This window comes from Sarcophilus harrisii, chromosome 2, assembly GCF_902635505.1.
Source record: "Sarcophilus harrisii chromosome 2, mSarHar1.11, whole genome shotgun sequence".
NCBI lineage: Eukaryota > Metazoa > Chordata > Mammalia > Dasyuromorphia > Dasyuridae > Sarcophilus > Sarcophilus harrisii.
Window position 1 is genome coordinate 503,916,132 of NC_045427.1, and position 13,437 is coordinate 503,929,568.

Genomic DNA, 13,437 nt, shown 5'->3' on the forward strand with positions numbered 1-13,437 from the left:
ATGGAATTCTTTGGCAGAGTCTATAATGGGTAGAAGACCAGCTTTATAAGGGAAGAGACCTAGGTGCCTCTGACCCATACTCATTGTGGGATCATGGGTAGTTATTTAATTTCCTGGTGACTCCTACGTCTGTAAGTTAGAGCCTTTGGCAGAGGCCCAGGGATTGCCTTTTAGAATCATGTTTTAAATGCAAAAAACCAAAATATATAGCATCACAAAGAATGCTAATAATAGAAATACAGTAATCAAAATTTAAAGGCAAAAACGAAGTTCACAGCCTTTAGGGTCTGTGAATTTCTGCTCCAGGAGAAAACTTTGTCAGAACACACAGAATCCTAAAAGAAATAAAAAACAAAAAGGAAAAGGGCTTATATGTACAAAAATATATATTGTGGCTCTTTTCTAGGGGCAAAGAATTGGAAATTGAGGGGATGGTCATTACTTGGGGCATGGCTGAATAAACTGTGTTATGTAATATTATGCTTTAGGAAATGATGAGCAGGATGCTTTAAGAAAAACCTGGAAAGATTTCCATGAGCTGTATGAGCCAAAATGTACTATGTACAAAGCAACAGCAATGCTATAAGATGATCAGCTGTGAATGACATAACTATCCTTCTTTTAAAAATAGCTTTTTATTTTCAAAATATATGCAAAGATAGTTTTCAATACTTACCCTTGCAAAACCTTGTATTCCAAATTTTTCCTCCCTCCCCTTCCCCATCTCCTCCCTTAGACAGCAAGTATTCCAGTATATGTTAAACATGTGCAATTCTTCTATACATATTTCCACAATTATCATGCTGCATAAGAAAAATCAGATCAAAAAGGAAAAAAAGAGAAAGGAAAACAAAAACTAAGATAACAACAACAAAAAGGTGAAAATACTATGTTTTGATCCACAATCAATCCCCATGGTTCTCTTTCTGGGTGCAGATGGCTCTCTCCGTAACAAGTGTTTTGGAACTGGCCTGAAATACCTCATCATTGCAAAGAACCAATGACATAACTATTCTCAACAATACAATGATCCATGACAACTCTGAAGGACTTATGATGAAAAATGCTATCTGTCACCAGAGATAAAAACTGATGGTGTTTGAATATAGATTGAAACACAGCTTTTTTTTACATTATTTTTCTTGAGGATTGGGGCTGTTTGCCTTTGGTTTATGTTTTCTTTCACAACATGACTATCATGGAAATGTTTTGTATGACTACACATATATAATCTATATTAATTACTTACATTCTCAGTGAAGGAGAGTGGGAAGGAAGGGAGAGAATCTGGAACTCAAAATTTTAAAAACAAATGTTAAAAACTGTTTTTATATGTAACTGGGGGAAAATAAAATACTAAAGAAAAACAAAAAGAACACACAGAAGTACGAGAGTTTAAGCTGGAAGGGATCTCAGCAGCCATCTAGTTCAGCCCGAACATGAAAGGAAGCCCAACATCTTTGCCACTGAGTTGGGAGCCATTACCTGTATAGCTGACTTCTCTGCATCTCCTGCTGTCCTGCATGAATGATGCTTACAAGGTTAAGCAATGGCAAATCTATGACAGTTGGGAGATTATTTACCTGCATATCCGAGTTGGTAAAGCTGCAGGCTGAAAGGTAGTTGGTATGCATTGCCACAGACTTCTTTTTAGCAGCCATATTTTCATTTTTGTCAAAGGTCAGTGGATACACAGAACATTTATTATCCAAGCCACTAATATGGAAAACAAAGAAATTTCAAACAGTGATATCATATAGGGGAGAAGCAGGGGAAGGATGGGGAAGTTTAAGTGAGTCTTTGAAATCCTTTTTATTCATTTGTTTCTGAAAATGCACGTTGTCAACTTTATATTAAGGATGCTTGGAGTATCATGAATTCAGACACAGAAATGATGGCAAAAGTAATATATACATTACAGGTATGGAAAATGAAAATAGATTTTAGGGGTTGATTCCCTCTTATAGAATATGAAGCAATGCATTTGAGCACTGTATACATGTAAAAAAAAGATCCACAGGAATATTTTTTGCTCTTAACATTATAACAGTATTTTATGCAAATTAGTACTTATTCAATATTTTATTTGGAATTTTGTCTGTAATATTATAAAATATTTTGGTGTCTTCTGGAGTATACTGAATGACCACAGGATATATCACAATCACAATCATCCTGTCAGAATAATGACAAACGTACTGTAGTCCCTTGAAGAAAATCCAGAACTAATCTATCCACCCTGGAGTCCTCCAGCTTGGGAACTAGACTTTGTTTTGGACAATTATTGAAACCCCTACCCTTTACTCCTAGTACTCCCTACACACACACACACACATACACACACACACACACACACACACACACACACACACCTCCCTTTTAATTAGGACAAAAATGAAACCCAGAAGAAATCAAGGTATAAACCAGTTGGGGTGGGGAAAGGACTAGGGGGCATAGTTTATTGGCTTGTTTTGGGGCATCTAGTTCAGGAGGCCTACATCTAGAGTTTGTGAACTTTAAAAATATATCTTGATAATTTTATTTTGATGTAATTGATTTCCTTTATAATCATATGTTTTGTTTTAGGAATTTAAAAACATCATTCTCAAGAAGTATCCATAGGTTTTATCAGAATTTATAATTAAAATTATATGATTAATGCATTTACATTTACCCAGAGTGAATAATGCATATATGAGGTACTGTATCAATTATACTAAAAGATTAGCTATAGTAGGATCAATTTTTGATGATTTAGAGAATAACCATCAGTGAATAAAGTTGCCTCCCAATGCTCAATAATTGTTTTCACTACTAGCACCCTGGAAATCCCCAACCTGTGGGAATTCAGGGCATTCTATCAGTGTCTGGGTGACTTGATAATATAGCCCTCCATTAAAAATATTGTCTAGTTGTTGTTTAGTGTATATCTGTGAATATATACTGAAACTAATTTTATGAATTTCTGCACCAGTTCATTAAACTTTTTTGAGATAATTGAATACATTGAGCTAACACAGAATCAGAATTGGTAATCATTAAATTAGGTTCTCTATTAGAAGCTCAAAGTAATTGGAACTGTTTTTTATAGCAGAAGATTTAGTGAGGGAGAGGCTGAATCTTTTTTTTTTTTTTTTTTTTTTTACTTTTAAGGAAAATTTATCTTTGCTTTAAATTCTTGACATTATCCCTGTTTATAAGCAGAATTATGGTGGATATAATGGGTAGAAGACCAGCTTTATAAGGGAAGAGACCTAGGTGCCTCTGATCCATACTCATTGTGGGATCATGGGTAGTTATTTAATTTCCTGGTGACTCCTACGTCTGTAAGTTAAAGCCTGTAAATTACTCATCTGTATTGGTAGAGAGAATTATTAATTAATTAATTAAACAGTTAATTCTCATTCATAATAGCCTAGTGAAGTAGGAAGGGCAGGCAGATGGAGGAACTGAGGTCCAAATCGATTTAAGAGCTTGCCCAGGTAGCAGAGTCAGATCTAGAACCTGAATGCTCCTGAATAAAAATATTTGTCTTGTCCTATGTATATTGAACAAACAAGATCTGGCTCCATTACATTCTGGAATTGTTGCATTAATGTCTGTTTATAGGAATGATACTGAAAGAGGCCTAATGAAGAATGCTACAGTTGAGGAAGAATATGAAGAAGTTGGAAACTTTCATTCAAGAGTACTCAGGTAGACTCCTTCCAAAGATGTAGACTACAAGCCTTTGATGCTTTCTTAGTCCATGTGAATCTGATCCATATCCTCCCTTACGTTTGCTTCTCAAGTGTAGCAAGTGTCCACTTAAATTGCTGGAGGTAGTCTTCCCTTTTTTGCTAACATGAAAATACTAGTGGGGCACTCTACTTATCTTGTTATTCCTTGCCCTGAGCACGTGACCAATCGATCTTCTTTGTCTATCATACATTTCCTTGATGAATTTTTTTATTCCTTTTCTTTGAATTTCCTCATTCATTCTCTATTGGGGGATTTGGAATATGGTAACTTGCTCACATACACCATGTGCCCCTCCATGCCCTGTGAGATATCCATTTTAATGTTTTATTTGTTGTACTTAATGCCTTATTGCCAAATGTCAACAGCGGTAGAATGTTGGTATAAAAAAATTAATCTGTTTCCATGGGAAATATAGGGTTATTACAGGAAATTTGCAATTTACTGATGGTAATCCAGCTGACTCCTGCTGTTCAATTCTAAGTGCAATGTGTGATCCATCTATATTGTCTCAGATATAAATAATAATGGAAAGATTCTACAATGAGTCTATTGTCAAATGTAGTTCATCATCTGGGCAATAGTAATATTTATCCACTTGGTATTTCCTGTATGAACATTGGATATAAAGAATATAAATAAATAGATTTGTTAACAAGGTGATGATTGTGTATGTAATGCTTTACATACACCATCTCATTTTGTTTGATCTGGTATTTGATAGATAGATAATTATACTTGTATTTTCTGTATGGATAATTATACCAAGATCCTTTGAATGTTATAGATCTTTTTTAGAAAGTTTTTCAATTTTATGGAGCTTGATAGACCCAGTACAGAATCTTCTGAAAACAGGGGCATCTAGAATCCCTCATCATCCACAATAAAATCTTCTTCCATTGGGCTTTGTGCTATATCTTTTGTATCATAGTACAAATACTTTTGAAGAAAATATTCCCCATTTAATGTTTTAAAATTAGAGGGTCATTGAATAAGGTTATTTCTGTTGCTGCACATTGGAAGGTTTTGATGCATGGATGGGAGATATCTTACTGCAAAAAAAGCCTTTAAGGCAATGTCTTGCTCTGTTGACTCAAATGCTTTTTCATGATCAACAATAAGCACAATGCAATTTTATATTTTCTATGACTTTCAGTCAGATAAGAAGGATTTGGTACATGTTTGATGCCATGGCTATGGTTCACACAGCCAGTGAGTGGATTTGATGATACACCCAGACCATGTAAGCATCAGAAAACCAGACTCATAAATAAATATTGAAAGTATTGAAGCTATTTAGTTTGCAGAGATGGTGAAGTAAGAGACATAGTCAACTGATGGCATGAGTTTAATAATTTCTAACTTACTTTAACCTGGGGCTACTATTTAACTTTGTCTAGAGATTCTTATAAAATCTTAGCAACCATGTGTTTTTCTTCCCCACTGAAATAGAAAAAAACATAACAAGGTGGTTGTTGTAGAGATTCTGCTCAGTTGTGAGCTAGAAAAGATTACGTTTCTATCCTCTTGAAGTCATCTCAATTTGTAGGAAGAAAGATTCTGATTAAAAATTATAGATGACAAAGAATAACTTTTCTGTTTGTGAGTTTTAAACAGTGACATAAACAATGCTACAGGTTCTCAAAAAAGACTTGGAATCTCCTTTCCCAGAAAGCTCTCAGAATGTACTAGATAATCATCTCCCCTGCCTCGAGAGAAGAACTCTGTAGTTCTTTCCAGCTCTGTGATTTTATGAAGACAGTATTGTGATGATTCCGAATATTTTAATGTACACCCAAAGGTTAGACTACAAAAGACAAGGCTGAGTAATTCCCAGACCACCATGTCGTTAGACATTATTTTCAAGGATAATGATTCTTTTCTGCTTTTCTAATTCTCCTGATGCTGCTTGATAGTCCAGCGCTCTGAGCACCCACTTTAAGGGGTCAGGAAAACCTGAGTTCAAATCAGGTCCCAGGCACTTACTAGCTGTGGCCTGGGCAAGTCACTTTACCTTTGCCTCAGTTTCCTTGCTTGTAAAATGAGGATAATAACACTGCCTAGGATTATTGTGAACTCAAATGAAGCAATGTTTGCAAAGTGCTTCCCACAGTCCCTGACACATAGTAGGTATTTTAATAACTGCTCCCTTCCTTTCTTCTTCCACTGCTGAAGTTGAGGTTACCTTCTCATAGACACTGAACAGCCTTTTCAGTTGCGTGGAACAGGAACCCTTTTCTCTTGACTCCAGAACTGAACAGAACCACATTTTCCCTTTCTGATTTATCGCCCTCTCCGAAGTATTACATTTCTCTGGGCAGGAGTCAGAATGAGCCTCAGATTGGTTTTTATTGCAAAGTGGAAACTCTTCTACTTCTGAAACCCATACAACAAGCGAGGGCTGTTCTCTTCCTGGTTCCTCTCCCTTCATCCCAGCCCCAGCTCTTGTCCTCCTGTTCTCAGATTTCCTGCCTGGACTTCCTTGTTTCTAGCTATTCATTACCAAGAGAAGTGGCTTTTAGCCGTGAGAGGTCTGAGTTAGCAGGGAGCACGCTGCACTGGTCACCGACGGCTGACTGTGCACAAGGGCTCCCAGGGTCCCCTGGAAGGAGCCCAGCCCAGGCTCACCTCTCTCCATTTGTGGGGCAGGGGCTGTTAGTTTGTCTTTTCATTACAACCAGCTGGATCGAGAGGAGGGAAGTGGCAGGTTTCACATGGGCCAGACTCTCCCTCCAGAGTAAAAAACATGCCCACGAGTCAAGGGCAGCCTCGGTCAAGGGACAAGAAGCCTGACAATTACTGCCTCTCTTCTTCCCTTTGAGAGGTAACTACTAAGCAGTCGTGTCTGCCTTCTGTGCAGGTGGCTCGTGCTTTGAATATTTATCCTTGGCCAAGGACAAGACAGGCCCTTCTTTGCTCTTCCCATACAGTCTATTGCCTACAATGCATTATTCTTGATAAAATAAGTGTGTGATATGATGCCTCTCACAGCAGGCTGTTTATGCTTTTTAAGGGATTAACTGCTCTCCCACTGCCCTTTATTTAAGCAGATGACTCAGTCACCCACTGAGTAAGTTTTTCCAGGTTTTTTTTTTTTTTTTAAATGTGAATAGTATTTCTCTTATATTCTTTGGGAGTCTGGACATTATACATATATTCATGGGAATGAGAGACTATAGAAATAAGGCCACTAAGAAAAGGTTAGAGAGTTTCTGGAAGTATTTTTTAAATTTCTAGTTTGGGGGAAGAAAAGGGTTGCCTATGTTTCAAATTCACACTCTTTAATGTAGGATATTCACCTGGGGGAGGAGGGTAGGTAGTTCAGTGGATAGAATGCTGTACTTGGAGTTGACAAGACCTGAGTTCAAATTCTGCCTCAGATTCTTATTAGCTGTATGACCTTGGGCAAGAAACGAAACTTTTCTCAGCCTCATTATCCTCATCAACCCTTCCCAGGTTTGTTGCAAGGATAAAATGAAATAATTTTTGCAAATCTTCAAGCACTACACAAATGTTAACTAGCTCATATGAATTCAGAGATAATATAATGGAGTCAAAAAGTCTTGGGTTCAAGCTCCACCTTCCACTCATATTGGTCATGGGACTTTGTGTAAACCATTTAATGTTTCAGTCTTTCAGATACCCAAGACACCAGATTGCAGGAAATGTATTGATTTGAATTAATAGCGTGAGCTTCCTCACTATGAATTTCTTATACTAATGAATTCATACCCCTAGTTGAAAAATATGTAAGAGGAAGGTCAGATTTTTGCTCCTTAAAAATTATTGGGAAGCAAATAATGTAAACACTTTAAAAAAATGACCTACCTTCCTTTATTTTTTTCTTTCTATCTTTCTTTCTTTCTGGGTTAAATGACTTACCCAAGGTCACACAGCTAGGAAGTGTTAAATGTCTGAGGTCATATTTGAACTCGGGTCCTCCTGAGTTCAGGGATGGTGCTCTGTCCACTGAGCCACCTAGCTGCCCTGACACTCATTTTAATGGTATATTTTTTGCAGGAGACATGAGAGTGAAATTTCTTGCCAAAAGAAAATGAAATGAATCTGATAGAAAGCTGGAGATGTTCTACCTACCCACAAGCAATGGCACATCCTGATGGAGCATAGGCACATGCCATCACCCAGGTACAGGGCATAGTCACTGCATGTTCCTGAAACAAACACAAAATCAGAGAAATGTTTTTTGACAAAATTATTTGTAAATTTAATCTGAAGCTGATTCAGACCAGTTCCAATAGTCTGTGATGGAGACAGCCATCTGTACCCAGAGGAAGGACTGTGGGAACTGAGTGCGGATCCCGACATAGTATTTTCACTTTTCTTGTCATTGTTTGCTTGCATTTTGTTTTCTTTCTCATTTTTCCCCTTTTTGATCTGATTTTTCTTATGCAGCAAGATAATTTTGAAAATAGTATAAAAGAATCACACAAGTTGGATTACTTGCTGTCTAGTGGAGGGGGTGGGGGAAAGGAAGGGAAAAATTTATAACACAAGGTTTTGCAAGGGTGAATGTTGAAAATGATGCATGTGTTTTGAAAATAAAAGGCTTTAATAATAAACAAAAATCTAAAAAATTTAATCTGAAGCAAATCATGACTTCCAATAAGTTTATACAATCATTTCAAAGATATATTTCCCATGGAAAATAATTGACTATTAAAAAATAAACTTCTTGTTCCCAAATGTTCCAATTCACTAAGAGGCTATAAAAAGTTTGAGACAGCCAGTGTCAATTGCAAGACCCATATGCTTCATAAGCAGCTAAAACAAGGAACAATGTGGGATAGAGTCAGAGACTTCCTGAACATGAATTTTCTGATATCTCAAAAATTAGACATTCATTCACACTAAATAAAGCAGATTAATATTCTCTTTCTGATCTGAAAACTAAACTCCTCACTCAACGGGAATCACTGATATTTTTTTTTAAAAATTCTCCAATATAAAAGACATATTGATTTTTGAAAGCATTTAGATACTAAAAATATTGAAAGTGCTTTTTTAATATTAGAATCTATATTTAATAGATACAAAACATTACAAAGAATTTATGGAAGAGAATCAGTATAAAAGATGTCATAAAATAAACTATGAGCAAAAATGATGGTCTTGTCCCAAAATAATAGATTGGGATACCTGATGGACAACTCATATATTTCATCGGTTTCTTTATGTTGTCTAGAAGAAGCACATCATAATCCCAGGTGGACTCTTTGTGATGAACTTAGGGCAAGACATTCATGAGATGTATAAGTTAGGCAGTCATGGATGGATTTATGGTCTCCATGGAAGTCAAGCCAGGGCTGACCTCTATATCTGACTTGAATTCCAATTCCACTTCCAGTTTCTTTTATACTGTGCTAACGCCATTCTTTCCAAAAATCACATATTAACATATTCACTTGTAAAAATGTATAATTCTCATTATCTCTTTTCTAACAGAAGGGGACACTAGTTTTATTTTCACAATTGTATACCTATCAGTAGTATCAACATATAATCATTTGCTACTCACTGGGTACTGGGACTATATTTGATGCTATTTATGAAGACTTTGGGAAAATATCTTACCTTATTAGTTGTGAAGGAGTCCCATACTATCACCTTCCCATCCTAGGTAAAAAAAAAAGATCTCAATATTATTTTCAAATTTTTAACAAAAATTAGCCTAAAAGTTTTAGCTAAAATTTGTATCTGCAAAAGCTAAATAAAGGAAAAATTTGATATGATAATCTGGCTGCTTCAGGCCCATAAATCTACTTTCAGCAGGGAAAGGATGAAAAAATTATGGTATATGAAGATAATGGAATATTCTCACATATAAAGAATGAGGAAAATGAAGAATTCTGAGAAATCTAGGAATATGTGTTAATGATGAGAAGTAAAGTAAGTATAGTCAGGGAACAACATACATTATGACTATAAGATCTCAGATAAAGATAACACTTAAAAGATAATAGAATTCAGATGAAATATAAAAGCAATGTTGCTTCCAGCTGACTGAACTTAAAGTTCACTTCTTTCCTGGTAAGAAGTAGTAAAACTGGTACCAATGAAAAGTTCATTGTGCTGCCAATTGCAACTGATACATCTAACTTTTTTTTTCTTTATTAAAAAAATGCTAGGTTCTGGGGGAATGGAGGAAAAAGGTACCAGGATATAACTAATGTATCTAAATAAAACTCATTAATTTAGGGAGAAAATGGAATACTACTAAAAAAAAACAATGTGAAACCTTTACTCTATCTAGCACTCACTTCTGTTGCCAATTTATAAAAAGTTTTAATCAAACTGTCTTATTAACTATTTATGTTTGCACTGATTTATTTCAATGTATAAAGTATAATTTTTAGTAACTCTCTCTGAGTCCCCATCAAGATTCTTTGTCCATTCGTTCTCTCTCTTTTTCTCTTAAATAATTGTAATTTAGTGTGTTTTCCATTCTAGTTCCACTTTTTTTTCTCACAATGAATTATTTTGTAAAGGCTTTTTTCAAATTTCTTTGTATGCAATATGTAGGCAATATGACCTGTCCAAGATGACACAGGCAGTCAAACTTGTGCTGGGATTACAATTCAGCTTCTCTGATGCCAAAGTCTATCCTTTTCCTACTACCTCATTCTATTTTCTTGGGGTACTGAAGAAATTAATAATTTTTAAGCCCATAGAAACCATGAAACTGCTACTAATTTTTTGTAAACAAACAATATTCTATAAATTCAGAAAGGAAGAAATTATTTTACTCAAAAATTACATCTAGATAACTCTCAACTAAATTTTCACTTCTAAGTGTGCAAGGTTTATAGGATTTAGAAAATAAATTGACTATTGATTTATCTTCTGGAAGACCTGATATGAATGAAAGTTATAAGAATTGGGAAAGAATTGGAAAAATCACATTTTTATTTCTTCTTATTTAAGTACATGCACCAGAAGCCATTACTAATGAACTCTGTTTTGAGACCAATTGCATTTTACCTGAGAAGAGCTCACTATCCTCCTTTTGTCCTTACACCAGTCCATGCAGAGGACTTTGTTCCCATGGCCCTTGAGTGTTCGTCTCGTCTTCATCACAAACTGGCCCAGGGCCTCCACTCGTTCAGCTACCTGATGCACTAAAAAGATGGGGTTAAAGAAAGTTGTGTCACATTCACTATGGAAAATTATGGCACACTCAATGATTTATAAAGAATAACAACTTATACTTGCATCTGATTCGTTGCTAAATCTTGGTCATTTCTACCTTCACAATATCGCTTGCACACATTCCTTTCTCTCCACTCACACAATCACAATCCTGGTTCAGGCTCTCATCACTTCTCAACTGGTCTGTTTCAGTAGTCTTTAAATAGGTTTCCCTGCTGCAAATCTCTCCTCATAATCTATTCTCCACTCGGCTCCCAAAGTGATTTTCCTAAACTGTACATCTGACAATGTCATTGTATTCTCCCCTACTCAGTGAGTTCCAGGAGACCTATAGGAAACTTTCCCCCGATAGATGCTAATGTCTTTCTCTTTTATATTATCTTCTATCTTCTTTCTCTTGTTTTTCTTGCATGTACCTAATTATTTATGTGTTGTCCTTCCATTTTAGAGTGTGAGGTCTTTGAGAGCAGGGACTGTTTCTGTCTTGCCTTATACCACCAGTTCTTAGGTGGGTCTCTGGCACAAAATAAGCACAAATAAATGCCTATTGATTGATTTGTGGGGTCTGAGTAAAATTCCAGAAAACACAAGAAAGATATCCTCATATCAAGTTAAATCAAAATCATTTATTTAGGGGGTGAGGACCAGACATGTGTTCCTAGAATTATTGAAGGATGAGGAAGGAAGAAGAGTCTCCTGGGACTTAGAAGGCTGGGACAGAACCTGCCCAAGATGGGGCAGGAAGGAGCTCTCTTGGGTCATAGCTATGGGAGGTAGGAAGGAAAAAGCATCTACTAACTCTTTAACTAACTATTCTCACTAACTAGATGATAAGCCCAGTTGTTTCTACATTCAGAAGAATGACTAGCAGAGTCACCATCCTGTAAGTTTTGATGCTTTCCTGAGTTTTGGCTGTGAGTTAATGACATGGACATTTAGGAAAATTAGTCACATAGCTATAAGGCTATAATTTTTAAAAATAGTTTGGGCCCTTATCAATGTTCTCATGTAACACTATATCTTAAAAAACAGGGTTGGGATCTTTTAAAAAATCTTACATTCTAAAGCCACCTTTTTACATGAAGCTTCCTTGATCCTCTCAGCTTTCTTTTGCCCTTTCTCTTCCTAAACTATTTTGCATTTATCTTGTACATATCCTGCATGTGCTTATCTATGTACACATCATCTCTTCTGACAGAAAGTAAACTCCTTGAAGGGAGGATTATTTTGTTTTTGTCCTGTGCCTAGTTCAGTGCCTGGAATATAGTAGGTGATTAATTAATGCTCCCTTATTGGGTTATGCTAGGTGTTTCAGTAGATAGAGTGCCAGGCTTGGAGTCAGGAAAACTCATTTTCTGGAATACAAATCTGACCTCTGACACTTACTAGCTGTGTGAACCTGAGCAAGTTACTTAATCCTGTCTCAGTTATATTATCTGTAAAATTAGCTGGAGAAAGAAATGGCAAACTACTCCAGTATCTCTGCAAAGAAAACAAAAAATGAGTTCACAAATAATCAGATATGTCTGAAATGATTCAATAACACAACAACAATTGATTAATTAATCTATATAGAACTGTATATCTTCCAAATTGCTTTCACACATATTCTTATTTTTTATTTCATAATCATCCTGCAAGCACACAGGGTAGGTATTATGTCACTCTACTGAAGCAACTTGTTAGGATTCTTACAAGGTGCTAAGTTAGTGGAATTGATAAGAGACAATGATTATTTAGCATGGTATGATGATCTTATGGTATATAGAGGGGGCAGAGTGGAAAGGACTCAACTCTCACCGTCAGACTCTTAAGGCTACTAGTTATTAAATTCTGTGCCTTAATTATAAAATGCAAAATTATTATTATTGTTGCTGCTGCTATGTGCTAAGCACTAGTAGGTACCCAAAGATAAATAAAATAGAACCTGTCCTCAAAGACCTTACAATTTAATAGGGAGATAGTCTAGTGGATAGAACACTAGGAGTCAAAAAGACCTGTGTTTAGAACCAACCTCAGATACTTAACTAGTTTTTTGATTTTTAGTAAATCATTTAACCTGTCTGCCCCAATTTCTTCAACTGTAAAATGAGGATAATAATAGCATGTTCCTTTCAGTATTGCTGTGAGGAGATCATGAGATAATATTTGAAAAGTGCTTAGGATGTTACCTGAAACACAGTAGGCCATTAATTAAATAACATCATTTAATGTTTATTTCCTTCTTTCTTTCTTTCTTTCTTTTTTTGGAGGGGAGGGAGAGAGTCAGGATTAAGTGATTTTCCCAGAGTCAGAAAATTAGGAAATATCTGAAGCCACATTTGAATTTAGATCCTCCTGACTCTAGCTGGTGATCTACCACTGTAACATTCAGGTGCTTTATCCACTGTGTCACCTCGCTGCCTTTTATTTCCTTTCTTCCCAATTGGAAAGTAAGACTGAATTTGGTGTAGGAAACTTTGAACCAATGGAGATTAAAATTTGCTCTGAGACTTACAATGCTAGATAACTACCTATGGATACTGTAAGGTT

The 13,437-nt window shown here is 35.9% G+C and overlaps 1 protein-coding gene across 2 annotated transcripts in view; it reads right to left on the reverse strand.

Moving 5' to 3' along the window:
• The window catches only part of GNB5 (G protein subunit beta 5), a 48,409-nt gene that overhangs the window by 15,888 nt on the left and 19,084 nt on the right, over positions 1 to 13,437 (reverse strand). For both annotated transcript variants that reach the window (XM_031955212.1, XM_012545435.3), the window contains 4 exons: positions 10,738 to 10,874; positions 9,331 to 9,372; positions 7,834 to 7,910; positions 1,584 to 1,716 (listed from right to left, as the gene is read on the reverse strand). In XM_031955212.1, coding sequence (XP_031811072.1) covers positions 1,584 to 1,716; positions 7,834 to 7,910; positions 9,331 to 9,372; positions 10,738 to 10,874 — 389 coding nt within the window. The remainder of the gene's footprint in view (positions 1 to 1,583; positions 1,717 to 7,833; positions 7,911 to 9,330; positions 9,373 to 10,737; positions 10,875 to 13,437) is intronic.